At 39.9% G+C, this 16,986-nt stretch overlaps 1 protein-coding gene across 4 annotated transcripts in view; it reads left to right on the plus strand.

Moving 5' to 3' along the window:
• The window catches only part of GRIK2 (glutamate ionotropic receptor kainate type subunit 2), a 598,580-nt gene that overhangs the window by 548,001 nt on the left and 33,593 nt on the right, over positions 1–16,986 (plus strand). For all 4 annotated transcript variants that reach the window (XM_030556012.1, XM_030556013.1, XM_030556010.1 and 1 more), the window contains one exon: positions 2,626–2,851. In XM_030556012.1, coding sequence (XP_030411872.1) covers positions 2,626–2,851 — 226 coding nt within the window. The remainder of the gene's footprint in view (positions 1–2,625; positions 2,852–16,986) is intronic.

The following is a 16,986-nucleotide window of genomic DNA, read 5'->3' on the forward strand; positions in this document are numbered from 1 at the left end:
GGTTGATTTAAAGGTCCTGGGCTCCCAGCCACAGCTGGTGCTCCAGGGTCTTTAAATCTTGAGAGACACTGTCTCTTCCGGTTGAGGGCACAACCCCCTCAGGACTCCAGCAGTACCGGTAAGTCCTGTAAGTTACTTTCACCCCTGAAAACATTGATTTTACCTTTACTTTAAACCAATTCAGTTCTGTGTTTGAAGGGAAAGGCATAGTCACCCCAGTTAAATTAGTAAGTTATGATGTACTGATTCTTTAACAGAACAGCAAACTTAGAATCTTCTTTGAATGCACAGTGATAGGGGCTGTGCAGAGAAATATCTCTGAGTAGCTCAGGGGCTGGAGTGTACTGATTGTTACCTGCTAGGCAAGGTTTGGGACCGCATATGGAGTTCACCTGAGGAGTTTGCTAGTGAGGAATACAGACTGGTGTCGTAGGGAGTTGACACGCAGTCTAGTTGCCAGCAAAACTGACTCTTGTTGAGGCAGAGAGGTAACAATGGCTCACAACCCTGGGTATTCCCAGCAGCATGTTACAGAATCTTAGCCAGAAGTTTTGTTCTTTCATTTTATTCACTACATTAGTACGTAGAGATGTTAGTTCCCTTGCATATGTGGCTGGGACTTCTTCCCAGCTGATTAAATCAGTCATCTTTTCCATCTTATTGTAGAAGTTTATCTGTGTATTCTCTCCATTGTTGAGTATCTTATATATTTCTACATGCTATAATGCTTCAATAGAGACCAACAGTTTCCATTTTTGACACATTTTCATCCTAATGATTGTCTTTCACTTTATTCTCTTGTACTCTTTATTTGGCTTCCCCCCTCAGCTTACACCTCACCAATGTATCTAATGGTTTACTAAAGTTGTTCTCTGTACCAATTTTTTGTGTTCAGTTTATTCTACAGTGGCTAAAAAATATTGTTTTATGCACTTAGGGTAAAGCTTGAATGATGAAAGAACTAAATGGTGATATAAGCACTTTGGAGAGTTTTGGAGTAATTGGAAAACATTGGTTTCCCCTCTTTTCTGTATGATAAAATCATTTTGATTCCCATTGAGCTGATGTGTAGGGCTCAAGTGCATTCTCTTACACTGTAATATTGATATAAAGTGTTTGTAAGAATCTTTTGATTCTCATACCAAAATCAATGAATAGGAAGCTGTTTGTTTCTTCTATTCCATGTCTCCACATCATATTCTTATCCACAATCTTTTTTTCTCCACTTTCACACTGAAACCCTCTGCAATCAACACCATATCATATTTTGGCACAATATCAGTGAGCTCTTGCAGGTGGATTTCAAACTCATCAATTTTATTAGCATTGACTACTGGAGTTAGTTCATATACTTGAATGATAGACGTTCTGAAGTCCCCAAGCAGATTGAAATAAGCCTTGGATTCTACCTCAGCAGGAATACAAACTCATCCTTATTCAGAATAAATGTTCCCTTTTCTATCCCATGTACACCACTAATTCTCATTTGGGGCGGAAGTTAAGCTGCCAGTAAGCAGAACTTCAGAAAGATCTTCAGTGTCAATCTTTGTCTAGTGTCTTTCCCTGAACTGCAAAATGAGTTATGCTTGGGTTTGACATAAACAGATCAGAGACTCCCTGAAGAATCTGGGTATACTAGTCTGCTATATCAGATTTCTACTCTTGTTTTATTGGCTAGGCGTTGGCATTACAGAACATCTCCTAATGATAATCTTGGTCTGGGACATTCTTGGATGAAGGTGTGGGTAACACAATGCAATAAAGTAGGAATCCTAATACATATATAGTGGTTTTCATCCCTAAGTCTCACGTGCTTTAACAAAGTATGGTACATATTATCAGCCTTATTTTACAGAAGTGGCAATGTGCTGTCAAAAGGCAAAGTGACTTGTCTAAGGTCACATAGCAGAACGGGGTATAGAACTCTGGTCTGGTTTCTCACAGTCCTATCTCCACTAAACTATACCGTTTCCTGTGAATACTCAGTGAATGAAGCAACAAATAAGGGGCTTAGTTTTTTGACACTAACAAAACAGTATTATCAATAAAGTTCATAATATCTTTGGCTGGAAGTTCCCCTCCTCAGATTGTTGTTACAGTGTACCGTGGACCAGAAGGCTGCCACCCTCCATCCCAGACGTGATTGAATTTCCATGGTCTTTTATTCATATACTGTCATTTATGAAGTGTTTTGAGATCCTTCAAGATGTCAGATGCTGTCAGTTTTTCAAAAGAGCTCCGTGACTGTTTAGGCATCAAAATAAGGGTCAGACTTCCAAAAATGTCAAGCAACCAAAAGTATTGTTTGTGATACTTACAGTCAGGGGTGAAATCTTGGCCCTCTTGAAGTCAGTGGAAGTTTCTTCTGTTAATTTCAGCGGTGCTAGGACTTCACCCTTGATTTTTCAAAGAACCAAGCACCCAATGTGATCAGCTTTTTGAAGGTTTGGCTAATTATATTGGTGTCTAAATGGGAGCAGAGTACTTTTGGAAATCTGTACCCTTTATAGATAGAAAGTATTAAATGAATACAATTATTTCTAGAAATACTGTGTTAACTGGCTTTTTCTGCTTGGTCATAAACGTATTCATGTTAATATTATATTTTAATATTTTATGTTTCAGAAATCAAAAATCTCCACTTATGACAAGATGTGGGCCTTTATGAGTAGCAGGAGGCAGTCGGTGCTTGTCAAAAGTAATGAAGAAGGCATCCAGCGTGTACTCACCTCTGATTATGCCTTTCTAATGGAATCCACAACCATTGAGTTTGTCACACAGCGGAACTGTAACCTAACACAGATTGGAGGCCTGATAGACTCAAAAGGTTACGGCGTTGGAACTCCCATGGGTAGGTAATATGTCAAGCATTTGTTCTGTGCTCATTAATCTTAGCTGTAGTGATAGCACAAAAAAGCTCCAACATACAGTATCGTTGCTCTCCATAAACTAAAGCAGTTTTTCTCCCCCTCCCTCCAACTAACTAAATATACCATATTATATTAACACAATTTATGGATCTAGTTTAACTTAGAAAAGGATATCTTGCTTATCCTAAAAAAATGACAGGAAGTTTGCCTGTATAATGCCCGTGCTCTAGAAGGGGTATGCAAATTCAACTAAAGGAAATACTTGACAAGAACTTGATCTCTTGAAGTATTTTTTGTGTTTATGGTATAGCGTAAATTATGTAGTGGTAGTGCAGTGACTGCATAGGCAAATGTGGTGGGCATTCATAGTTCTGCTATGTAGAAAAGTTTAAGTATCGAGTTCCCTAAGATTATTGGGAAAACAGTCATAGGAGTATGTTATACATAACCCCTGGACACAAAACAATGAACTAAAACTTTCTGTATCTAATTATGGAACTGTGATTGCAATTCCTAACCCTGCAATCAGTTCCTGAGTAGATTCCCATTGAGTGGACATAAGGACCTGATTGCAGGACTGGGGGCTTAGATCACAATTTAGTAAGCACCTAAGCATGTGCTTAAATCCCACTGAGCTATGTTGATGTATATGAGCTGAAGATCTACCCTTAGATTTTAGAGAAGACATATTTTTAAATGGACTAAGGCATTAGTGCTATACAGAGTTAAAGGGTATGTTAGAAAAATGGAATGACCTGCTTGAGAGAACAGTATTTTGTCCTACTTTTAGTTTATTTTTATATCAAGAATTTCATCATCTTGACATTGGAATGAGCATGTCCTATGTTTTTTTTTCTCTAATGTGACCGACAAATATCATTTATTTTACCTGTATTTAAAACATGCTGTAAATCACCTTGTGAGGGAAATTGTCTACCATACTTTAAGTCAAGAAACACTAGCATAAGGAAGGTTAAGAAGAGAAAGTTATTGGAAGGTCTTACAAAGAAAAACTAGCTAATATTATCAGACAGCTTTATCTATGGAGGTTTTTTGTTATTGTTGTGGTGGTTGGTTTTTTTTTTTTTTGGTAATTTTAATATAACTACTCAGACATATTAATAGCATTATAATTTCAGTGATTGCAATAAGTGAATATGATTGCAACGGTACCCTGTGTGGAAATCATAGTTCTGTATATTCCAACCTGGTTCTGACCCTGGGCTCCAATTCCTGACTTCTGAGCTCCTGTTCCTTGCTACTGACTCCTGCTTTAACCACTAGACCCAACTCCTTCCGCATTCACTAGGCACAGCCACCCATGTCCCAGTCTCTGACTGTCTGAGCAGAACCAAACCCCATAAACAATAAGGGAAGTAGGCATACGGTGAGCAAGGATCCTCTAAAGGTCAATATCTCTCTGCTGGAGATAGTGGGAGCCCTGTGGATTTGCGTGCCCAGGTTGCTGCCCTGCTGGCACAGAAGGCGGTCCTGCAAGCTCAAGCCTCACTGATTTCAGTTCTTATCCCCACTCCCACTATAAAGTTCAGCGGTGATCACAACAAGTTTCATGGCTTCCTAAATCAGAGGCAGCTCCTATTTCTGCTACGTCCTCAGTTGCACCCTACTGACCACCTCCAACTGGGACTAAATATCAGCCTGCTTAGCAGGAAGGCCCTGGCTTGGGCATCTTCACTTCTGGAAAAATCAAGCCAACTTCTGGGACAATTTGAGGACTTTGTCTGAACTATGGTGGTAATCTTCGATTACCCAAGTTGCAAACATACAACTGGAGAATTCCTATAATGAGCAAGCATTTAGACCTCTAGACATTTCTTTGGAGTCCAGATGTTTTTCTCATGTTGCAGCAGGAACACCAGCCAGTTACTAAATATGCATCAGAGTTCCAATTTGTGGTATGAGACACCTAGTAAAACAGGCTACTCTGTGTTATCATTTCTGGCTCAGCCTAAACAATGATATTAAAGATGAACTGGCATGAGTGTAATTCAGCCTGGATGCTATAGTTGACTTATGCAGCAAGATTGATGACTGCCTGACCAAATTCCACCAAGAAAAAGAATTGTTCTCCTGGAGCTTGCCAGCTCTGCTGACACCACACTCATTATCAATCACTTCTCTGTCATCCAGACTGATGGAAGTTGATCAGGTCCAGCCCTGTAATGTGGAGACAAATTGACCCAGGGCATTGGGCCTATCCCTATATTGTGGGGAATCAGGACATTTTGCATCAAGTTGCCCTTCCAATATCTGATCTGTGCCCTGATCAAGAAATCCCAAGCCCCAGCCCCAAAGGGGGGATCTAGGCTAGACTGGAACCCTTCCTTCTCCCCACAAGTTTGCACCAATACTTGTCCACCTGAACTCTGGGGATGGCCAATCAGCATCCAACACCTCTCCAGCTCCAGCACTCTGCCATACCCTACACCAACCTAGAGATTTGGGTGGACTCGAGTGCATCAAGCAATTTCATGGATCTGGAGTTTGACCGAGCACACCATATCTCCACCCAGCAAAAGGATTTCCATTCCACTCCCATGAGTTAGTGGAGTCCATATACAGGTCACTTCTTTCATTGGTACCAGTCACCCACCAGATTGCTCCCTTACAGGTAAGGACACTTTGAGGCCATCGATAAATCATTCTGTTTGAGCTAACTTGTGCACTGCATTCATCAGTTGTCCTTGGCATCTCCTGGCTTGTCGCCCATAACTCGCTCATGCACTGGCAGTCAGGCATGGTAAGTTTTGATTCCCATTTTATTTAAAATCTTATTTCCTGAGAACCAACCTAGGACCAGCAACCTTTATCTCAGCCAAAGAATTCAGAGACACAAAATGAGAATCCAAAATGGGAAATGACTGCCTAGGAAGGAGTGCTGCAGAAAGGGGTCAGAGTGGATCACAAGCTAAATCTGAGTCAACAGTAAAATGCTGATGCAAAAAAAGCAATCATCATTCTGAGATGTATTAGCAGGAATGTTGTAAGCAAGACACAAGAAGTAATTCTTCTGCTCTACTCTGCAGTGATACAGCCTTAACTGGAATATTGTGTCCAGTTCTGGATACCACATTTCAGGAAAGATGTGGACAAATTGGAGGAATTCCAGAGAAGAACCAAAAAAAAAAAAAGATTTCAGGTCTATAAAACATGGCCTATGAAGGAAAATTGAAAAAAAAATTGGCTTTGTTTAGTCTGGAGAAGACTGAGGGGGGACATAACAGTTTACAAGTACATAAAAGGTTGTTACAAGGATGAGGGTGAAAAATTGTTCTTGTTAAAGTCTGAGGTTATGACAGGAAGCAGTGGGCTTAAATTGCAGCAAGAACAGTTTAGGTTGGACATTAGGAAAAAGTTCCTAACTGTCAGGGTGGTTAAGCACTGGAATACGTTGCCTAGGGAGGTTATAGAATCTCCATCATTGGAGATTTTTAAGAACAGGTTAGATAAACACCCATCAGGAATGGTCCAGATAATTCTTAGTCTTGCCTTGAGTGCAGAGAACTGGACTAGATGACCTCTTGAAGTCCCTTCCGATCCTATGATTTTATGATATGATTCTATGAAAACCAGAAGAAAAGGGTAATTTGCCCCTCCATATCCCCAGCGGGGGCTTTGATTTTCTTAGTGGCAAGGAAAGATTATTGAGCTTTTAACCAGGACCGCTTACTCTTCTCTGCCAACATCGTCACAAAGTTGGACCTTCACAGAGAGTATAATCTGGTGAGGAGCAAGAAAGAAGAATAGTTGAAAACCACTTTCTATATCAGATATGGCCATTTCAAGTATTTGGTCATGCCATTTGGGTTATGCAGTGCCTGGCAACCTTCCAGCATTTCATAAATTACATCTTTAGGGACATGCTGGACCAATCTGTCATTTTCCTGGATGACTTCTTCATTTTCTCTGAAAGTCAGGTCCTCCACATTTATCATGTATGTACTGTTTTGGACAGATACTGCCAAAACTACCTCCACACGAAGTTCAAGAAATATGACTTCAATGAGAACACAGTGGATTTCTTGGGCTATATTGTCTCACCTAAGGAACTGACCAGTGAGTGGTGATATCTGATTTTGCTGCATCCAAGGATGCACACTGGGTGCAGCAATTCCTGATGTTTGCCAATTTATACAAGCAATTTATTGTAGGATTATTTTGCCTGGTTGCATCCAGAACAGCACTTCTACAAAATGGAGCCCACTTCTCCTCGTCCATGGAGGCTCAGCTGGTCTTTGATTGACTGAAGAGGGCATTCACCCCAGCTCCCATCCCTATTCACTGAAATCCCACTAAACCATTTACAATCGAGGCTGATACCTCACATTTTGCCACCAGTGCAGTTTTGTCTCAACATACAGGCCCCCACATACCTTTGTGTCTTTTATTCTTGGAAGCTAACCCCCACTGGTAAAAATTACAATATTTGGGTCAAGAAGCTACTGGCAATCAAGACGACTTTCAGTGAGTGAGCACCACTTCCTATGAGGCGCCTGGAACCTGGTCCAAGTTATGACAGACCAGAAGAACCTGGAGTACCTACAGATTGCTAGATCCCTTAACCAATTCTAGATCCACCAGTTCTTTACTCACTTTGACTTTCTGATAACCTAGCCGTTCTCAAACTGTGGGTCAGGACCACATTTTAATTGGGTTACCTGGGCTGGCTTAGCCGGCCTGGGGCAGATGCCAAAGCCCAAGGGCTTCATCTTTGAGTGGCGGAGTTCTGGTTACAGGTCCCTTGCCTGTGGCTGTAGCCCTTGGGCTTCGGCTTTGCCCCCCCCCCCCAGAGGGCATCTGGGCTTGGGTGAGCTCAGGATTAGGTCCCCCTTTCTGAGGTCATGTAGTAGTTTTTGTTATCAGAAAGGGGTTGTGGTGCAATGAAGTTTGAGAACCCCCAGTATCACTCAGGGATAAGAAATGGGAAGGCAGATATCCTAGGCCTCAAATTACATGTCTTGAACATAGGAAAAAGCCATCTGCCATTATGCTTAAGGAGTCCAACATTATCAACAGGACAGTTAACAGCAGTCTGACATTCCATCTGCTCCCTGGTGACCCATTCACAACCCAAATCTGCCAGACACTGAATGATGCAGGTACCTATACTGACTCTGAGTTCCAATTACAGAATGGCCTTCTCTATCGTAAGGGTTGTATTTATGTTCGAGTGGGACAACTTAGGTTTCAGGCATTGAAACTATGCCATGTTTTGTGGCTTGTGTTTCATTTGGGCTAATTCAAGGCCTGGAATATGGTTTCAAGATTCTACAGGTCTATGAGTTTCCGTCAAGGCTTATACAAGGTCCTGTAAGCTCTGTGCCTGCAACATGAACCTAGAATAAAAGATCCTAGATTTCTTCCAGCCTCTTCCTACGCCTCCATAGCCTTGGTCTACTATATCAATGAACTTCATTATAGAACTGCCGTTTTCCCAGGAATACTTGGTAATCCTGGTTGCTATCAACCTCCTAAGAAAGATGGCACCCTTCATCCCATGTTGTGCTGTTCCTAAAGCACAAGAGATGGTTTGACTCTTTTTGGAAAATGTCTTCTGTTACCATCGGGTACAAAGAGGCATTATATTGTAGTGGGGACCCCAGTTCATCTATTGATTCTGTTGGGAATTTCTCAAACTCCTTAAGGAGACTTCTCAAGTCTATCACCCAATTTTGTGCTATTCTGAGTTTACGTATAAAAATCCAATCCATACTTCAACCCAACATAGCCACTTCATTGCAAACTATGGTTTTCACCCCAATTTCCACTCAGACTTACCTGTAAGTTCTGCAGTACTGGCTATCACAGATTTAGCTTCCCACCTACACCAAGTGCACTGGGAGTTCACGGAACACTTGCAGACCACCAAAGAGGTATAAACACCACATTGACCAAGAGTCAGGTTGCCCCCCAGTCTGGTCATAGGGGACAAGGTGTGGCTGTCTTCCCAAAACCTTAAGTCAAGCAGTGTATCCACCAAACTAGACTACCAATACCTGGAATCCTTGAAGATCCACCTTGTCTTTAGCATCTCACTTTTAAAGCTCCGCACTGAGAATCCATACCCAAACCACTCCAACCTGCCACCACACATAACTGTCCATGTACTTGGTCCACTGGATCCTTGACTTTCAGTGAGTTAGGGGAAGTCTTCAATACCTGGCAGACTCAAAATGTTATAGTCCAGATAAGCAGTGTTGAGAACCATTAGAGAATATCCATGTCCTGGACCTATTATGAGAGTTCCATCAGAAGTACCCCAACAAACCAGGCCCAAAGGCCCTTACAAGGTGTTCTTAAGGGAAGGATGTGGTCAGGAATCAGGACCTACAGCAAAGCCACTCTTCAGGCAACCTAATGAGCATAACTGGCCTTTAGGAGACATCACGGTTACCCACACCACCTGATTGGTGGGAAGAATCAGCAGACCAGCTCTTAAGCAGCAGCAGCAGTTTGGCAACTGCTGAAATTTACAGATAGGCAAAGGAAGAAAAATGCTACTTGAGAGTTTGATTTAAGGATTTTTCTTCTGTATATTTTGACATGTGAGGGTGATAATTTGTATTTTAATCATTATGAAGTCTTCACATTTTGAATCTGAGTGTCTACTCTCATTAAATAATTATTGTCTTACCCTCCTGCAATTTCCTTCACTGTGAAAATTGAAATAAAAAATGTACTTAAAACCCATGATCTTGCACAAGTGTGAAAATTTAAATCAATACAAAATCTAAAGGTTTAAAAATAAACATATTATCCATAGAAATTATAACAAAATAAAAATCAAATTCTGCCAAGTCAAGCTGTATTCTGTAATAAACATCAGAGTTAATGTGAAGTGACCCATGTAAGTTTGAATAGAATTTGAGTACTTTAAAAGCATGGGCAGAATTTTGGTGAACATTTTATAGAGTTTCTAATTTTATCTTGATCTATTTTTTTCATCTTTATCACTTTCAGGGAAAGAACTTGTTACCCATTTTCAGTCCTGATCTGATCTATCATAATCAAAGTTTCTCCTTTCTGTTCCAAGTCCCTCTGTCTATCCAGAGAAGCTGGGAATGAAAACAAAATTACTTTGATGTTTGAGTTTCTCCTCCAGGAGACACTGTTTCTGCAGCTGTTGGGCTTTCAGGGGCAGCCCTTCTTTCTCCCCTGCTGCTCTTACACCACTTTCATTGCTGGTTTCCGAACTGCCTGTTCTGTGCATCTCAGTGTAGCAGAGCAGAAGAGAAAGACTAGGGGCTGCTAGAAGGAAGACAGAGCAAGAGGGAGCAGGGGAAAGAGGCGGCTTGGACACAAACAACAGCAGCTTTAGCCTCTATTTGGCAGAATTAAGCATCAGAGCAGGTCTGAAGTAGGAGTGAAAAAATAGCTGTAGGCTACCTTAGGGATTCACTGATCCTGAGGCTGTTAAGGAGTCAATTTAACCCCTCTTCCAAAATGGAGCAGCCTCAGAGATACTGTAAGTTGTGCTCTGCTGATCATAGCTTCAAAGGGACCTCTGGATCATATATTTTAGAAAAAAATATCCAGTCTTGATTTAAAAATCCTCCACAAGCCTTGCTAAATTGTTCAAATGAGTAATTATGCTCATTAACAATTTATGCTTTATTTCCAATATCAGTTAGAGTGCTTTCAAATTCCAACCATTGGATTGTGTTAGACCTTTCTCTTCTAGACTGAAGAGCTCATTATTAAATACAGGTTCAAATCAAGTCACCTCTTAATCTTCTCTTTGTTAAACTAAATAGAGTATATTTGAGTATATCACTCTTTGAGTATATCACTATAAGGCAAGTTTTCTAATCCTTTAAGCATTCTCGTGGCTCTTCTCTGAACCCTCTCCAATGTATTAACATCCTTCTTGAATTGTGGACACAGTATTCCATCAGCGGTCAGACCCGTGCCAAATACACAAAAACTCCTTCTTGAGATTCCCATTTATGCATCCAAGGATCACATTAGGCCTTCTGACCACAGCATCACACTGAGAGCTCATGTTCAGCTGATTATCTACAACAACCCTCACATTTTTTTCGGAGTCATTTCATCCCAGGGTAGAATCCCCATCCTATAAGTCTGGCCTACACTCTTTGTTCCTAGATGTGTATATTTACGTCAAGTCACATTAAAATGCATATTGTTTGCTTGTGCCCAGCTTAGTTCTGTATTCGTGACCTGTGCTCTTTATTATTTATCACTCCCTCAATTTTTGAGTCATCTGCAAACTTTATCAGTGATAATTTTATGTTTTTCTTCCAGGTTATTGATAACAATGCTAAATAGCAAAGAGAAAAGAATAGATCCCTGCAGGACTGCTCTAGAAACATGCCCGCTCACTGACAATTCCCCCTTTATAATTGAGAGCTGTTAGTTAGCCAGCATTTAATCCATTTATTGTGTGCCATGTTAATTTTATATCATTCTTGTTCTTTAATCAAAATGTCATATGGAACCAAATCAAATGCCTTACAGAAATACAAGTATGTTACATCAACACTATTACCTTCATCAACCAAACTTTTAATCTCATCCAACAAAAGGATATCATTTTAGTTTGACAATATCTATTTTCCATAAATCCATGTTGATTGCCATTAATTATATTAACCTCCTTTAATTCTTTTGTAATTGAGTTTAATATCTGCCCCTCCATTATCTTGCCTGGGCTTGATATCAGACTGATAGGCCTATAATTACTCATGTCATTCCGTTTACCCTTTTACCCTTACACTCAAGAAGGTGTGAGTAACAGTACGGGCAAATTAGCATGGGGAAATTAGCTTTTTTCAGTTCTTGTAGTGACCCATCCACTCCCAGTCTTTATTCAGGCCTAATCTGATGGTGTTCAGTTCGGAAATTAATTCCAGTTCTGCAGTTTCTCGTTGGAGCCTGTTTTTGAAGTTTTTTTTATTGAAGAATTGCCACTTTCAAGTCTGTTATTGAGTGTCCAGGGAGAATGAAGTGTTCTCTGACTGGTTTTTGAATGTTATAATTCTTGATGTCTGATTTGTGTCCATTTATTCTTTTGTGTAGTGACTGTCCAGTTTGGCCAATGTACATGGCAGAGGGGCATTGCTGCTGGCACATGATGGCATATATCACATTGGTAGATGTGCAAGTGAATGAGCCCCTGATGGTGTGGATGATGTGGTTAGGTCCTATGATGGATAAATATGTGGACAGAGTTGGCAACAGGGTTTGTTGCAGGGATAGGTTCCTGGGTTAGTGTTTTTGTTGTTTGGTGTGTAGTTGCTGGTGAGTATTTGCTTCAGGTTGTGGGGCTGTCTGTAAGCGAGGACTGGCCTGTCTCCCAAGGTCTGTGAGAGTGAGGGATCGTCCTTCAGGATAGGTTGTAGATCCCTGATGATGCACTGGAGAGGTTTTAGTTGGGGACTGAAGGTGACAGCTAGTGGCGTTATTAAATTAGTAAATTAGCAGTAGAATTCATACTGTCATGACCTAAAAAAATATACTGTCCATGTCAAATGAAATGAATATGAATAAAAATACACAGTCTTCTAGCAGAGTTGCTTTGGCCATAAGCTCCAGAAATCAACATACTCATAGAAGTTCAATAGGTTAGAATAAGACTCTCAGGCGTTCACATTCTGTTGGTTCAGGAATGCCATTTCTCAGTGTATTCTTTTTCACTTTCAGTTCTAAAGGGATACTGGCTAAACCACATTTGTTAACATTTCATTTTCTTCCCCTTACAGAAAAATGTATATTTCATTAGTTATTTTTCTTTACAGGAGGGTGCTCGTATACTTATTCTGTGCACATGTGGCTTCCACATAAATTTATTTGTCCAGACCAATGTATTGGCATTCAGGTCACTTGCACACATGCACTCTCCCCACCACTTCCCCCCACATACAGTGGTTTGTTTGTTTACTTTTCTCTCCCGCTGCACAACGAAATTCTACTGAACATTTTTCACTTAAAGCTTTCTTTTTGATGAATTAGACCCATGTGGAGGGCTTTTTGTTTTTTGAATTTCAGTCAACTGTAGAGCACATAATTAAAATGTTGTTTGGAGCGAGCACATTTTGAAGACAGTGGTATTCCCATAATTTCATCAGACACAGGATCTAGAAAGTGGTATTTCACACTCTACTCCCTTAAATTAAAGGCTTCACTGCAGAAAAAGGGTTCCATGCAATAATTTATTATCAGCTATTTCATACCTCAGTTAGGAATATGACTTCATGAATTATTTATATTTATCTAAGCCATTAATAAATGCAGTACAGTTTCATTCTTCTTTACCTCAGTAAGAGGTGCCTGGTTTCAACAAACAAACAGTGTAATGAACAAATGTATAACATTTAACAGCCATGTTATATCCAGTAATATACTGTATAGCTCGCCTAATTTAAAATTACTTATTATTTTCCTCTTGGGGTTGACTTGAAGAAGTCCTTCTGTTAAACTTTCAGTTTTACAATATTGTATTTCTTAAACTTGATTTTTTACCATTTCTTTAATGTAGACATTTCACAAAAACATCCTAGTATCATTATATGCATGTTTATTTCAGTGTATATTCCCACTAGACAAATTTTAGCTAGAGTAACAGTTATAAATATAAATTGCTTGAGAAGAGAAGACAAATGTAATTTTTTTGAAAAATTAACCAGGAAATTCCAAGTTAGGGAACAAAAAACAAATAGAAAACGGAAATAAAAAGAAAAAAAATGCCATTAAACATTAAGATGTTAGGAAATGCCCAGTTTATATCACCTTAACCAACCTAACTCTGCCCTTATACCCATGGTCCTTCCATCTTGCATTGTTATCACACTTACCATGTAAGAGAGAGAGGTTTTCATATGGACTTTCTGCTGTTGTGGTCATCTTAAATTCACTTCATTTGCATAGGTTTGCCTGTGAAATGGGGAAATGTTGGAGTATGTGGCTTGATTTTGCACCAGTGATATGTGTAAGTATGATTCCCCTATCATCTTGCATTCCTGAGGTTTAATCTATCTACATTGCATCTGGCCTTTAACAGGCTTATAGCCCCAAATATTGCAACTTTTTTTTGAAAACCATATACTTTGGGGTAAATATTCTGAGTGATGGTTCTGAATGTAGTTACTTTCCAACAAGAGAGCTGTTATTTTTTTATTATTGTTAATAATTTGTACTACAGTAATGCCTGGAAGGCTCAACTGAGATCAGGTCTCATTGCGCTAGGCACTCAACATAAACATAGTGCAAGACAGTTCTTGCCCTGAAGAGTTTACAATCTAAGTGGACAAGACAGACAGTGTGAGAGAGAGAATTATTAGAAAGCCTTTCCATTTTTAATGACTGCATATGGTCTTAAAAATAAAGCAAGTTATTTATAGCAATATACAGTAAAGCCACACTTCATTTTAAATGCTACCATTCAGTTCAATCAGTGTGTTAATAAATATCACTGCAATTAAGGTATTAGACTGTAGGATTGTCTCATGTGCTTTGGTGGTTCTGAGGACAGTGATGGAAGGTGAGAGAGAAGGTTGTTTGGGTGCCCTTAATTTTGCGTTTTCATACTTTCTGCTGTTTTAGTTTTTTTGTTTTGTTTGAAAATAACTCAGATTCCCTGAAAAGGTTTTTTGTTCTTCACTTCCATCACTGTTAAGATGGAGGTAAGGCTGTAAATATACAACGTTCTTTGCCTGGGAATTGTATTAAGGTTTAAAAACAATATTTAAAGTATTATTCAGTGTTAGAAGCACTAATGGCATTTTCATCTTCTTGGTCAGCTGATGAGGTGCCACCTGCACCCCAGCTTTTAGGAGGTAGCTACATATAGGGGGAGAAGAGCTTTTTAAATAAAGAACCCAAAAATGGATTGGTTTGAGCATCTTTAACTTGCTTGATGGGCACCTCTCTCTTCCATTCTTCAGGCCTCTCCTACGCGCATGCGCACACATGCACGCACACCAGCGTGGTTCCCTATTTGTTGCTCTCCGATCTCTCTCCCTATTATGGTGATCAGGTGACCAGGGTCACAATAGGATTTATAAACCTGATTCTTTAGGACCACATCATTCCTGGCCTTAGCACAACTGTGTAGGAGATTAAAGGTATGTTAGCACTGGAGCTGGGAGTGAGCCTATAAACAGTGGTGTTGGACCCGGGGGGACAGGCAAGCTTGTACTTGGGTGGCTAGCCTGTGCTACCACCTGTGTGGCAATATTTACACTGCTATTTTTAGCATGCTAGTTTGAGAAGAGCTAGCACACATCTGTCTACCTGGGCTGGAGGCACACTCCCAGCTTCAGCGTAGACATACCCCTAGTGAGAATAAGACTCCATGCCCTCTGCATGGGAACCTTGCATCTCAGCTCAGGTGCAGGGCCAACAGTGATGTCTGCACATGTGGCAGCTTTCCAGAGGGAAAAGGATGGAAGATGGAAAGGGGTTGATAGTGAGCTGATAGTTGAACTGGTGCAATGAGGAAATTATCTTCAAAATAAAGAGTTGGTACAGATTGTTTCCCCTTTTGAGCAAGTGGGATGGAAGAAAGGAATTGCCCATGCTCAGATCTATGGGAGCACAGTCTCAATCTGGTCTTAGATATCTTCACTAACACGCTTCACAACTAGTCAAAGACACCGATTCTCACTATACCCGACAGATGAAGAAGATGGCTCTCATGAAGTATTTGCAGGGAGCTCTCACAGAGCTGACTAGTCTAGTGGTACTAAACTGTGTTAAAAAAACAAGTAAAGCGACGTGAACTATTTTCTCACATAAGGAAATGGTGTAGTTGCCCCAGGGTGGTTGTTAGGTTGAGGGCAGGAAGGTAAGTTACAAAGAATGGGACTGAATGTGGTCTGTAAAACAGCCTCTCTATATAGATGTGGTTCACTATGAGAAACTTGGAGAATCATTAGAAAACAGATGGAATTTCAAGGCCAAGCCATTTCAAAGCTAGGAAGAACTAGTTAAAAAATATTCAAGGTAGTTCACATTATTTCTGATCCTTCCTCTCTTCTCTACTCCCTGTTCATGTTTTATCTCAATTTTACTGGAAAAATTCTGCTCTGGCAGGTAGAAAAGAATAAGCCATTTCAATAAGATTTTTGGTAATGTTCTTTTAAAATTTGCATGTATGTGTGGATGCTTCTTTGAACAAGATTTGCAGTGTAGTTTGTGAGTGGGGCATGTATTTTGACTTCCAATAAGGTAACAGAATTGTGAGTAGTGTATGATATGCAATCAATTAAAAATATTCTGGATAAAAACCCTGAAGAAAAACAGTGTATTCCATTAGAAAGTATGTACTCGTACTGGAGGACTTCATGTTAATTTACCATGGGCAATTATCTGCAGAGAAACCTTTCTACTTAAAAGTGTTTCTGTGGCACTGCTTCCCTCCTCCTAACTGCAACTATTAAAAGCCTGCCTTTAGCCTTTGTATCTGTTTGTTATATATTACACTCAGAGGAATGGGGAAGGATCAGCTCTCATGGTGGCAGGAGGGTAGCAAGACACAAAACCCACAGTTGTTTTGTTAATTTCTGTTTTTTAAAGAAGTAAGAGACCCTGTCAAAATAAGGAATTTGGAAAGTGGCAGCCTCTCTTTTTGTTACATGTTCCCAACTTCTAGCAAAGCAAGCCCTTCTATTTTCCTTTTATTTCCATTCCCTTTTCACAGTGGGCATAGGCTTCTGAAAACATACACAGGAGCTCACACTATGAATTAGAAAACAGAGAACTAACACAGATGTCAGCATAGTCATTCCTGTGCTTCCAATTTCATACCTATTCTTAAGAAGGGAACATATGAGTTCATGATTTTAGAGATCTTTAAAGCCCAGCAGAAAGAACTATGATTTTTCTATTTCTGAAAATAGATCCCCTTTTCTCAGTAGAATAGGGATACTAATCTTGTAAAATCTCAAATCTATTTTTGATTATTTCTTTAAAAAGAACCTAAAGAGAATAAAACTGGCTGAATTGCAACTAGAATCCTAGTTGTATGGTCGGGAAAATGCATATTGTATGCTCCCAAATGATAAAATCACACACAATTGTGATTTAAATAGTCAAAATCTAGAGTTTCTCCTTATGCATTATTCTTGGGACTCTT

The sequence above is a fragment of the Gopherus evgoodei genome, chromosome 3, assembly GCF_007399415.2.
Source record: "Gopherus evgoodei ecotype Sinaloan lineage chromosome 3, rGopEvg1_v1.p, whole genome shotgun sequence".
In the NCBI taxonomy this organism is placed as follows: domain Eukaryota; kingdom Metazoa; phylum Chordata; order Testudines; family Testudinidae; genus Gopherus; species Gopherus evgoodei.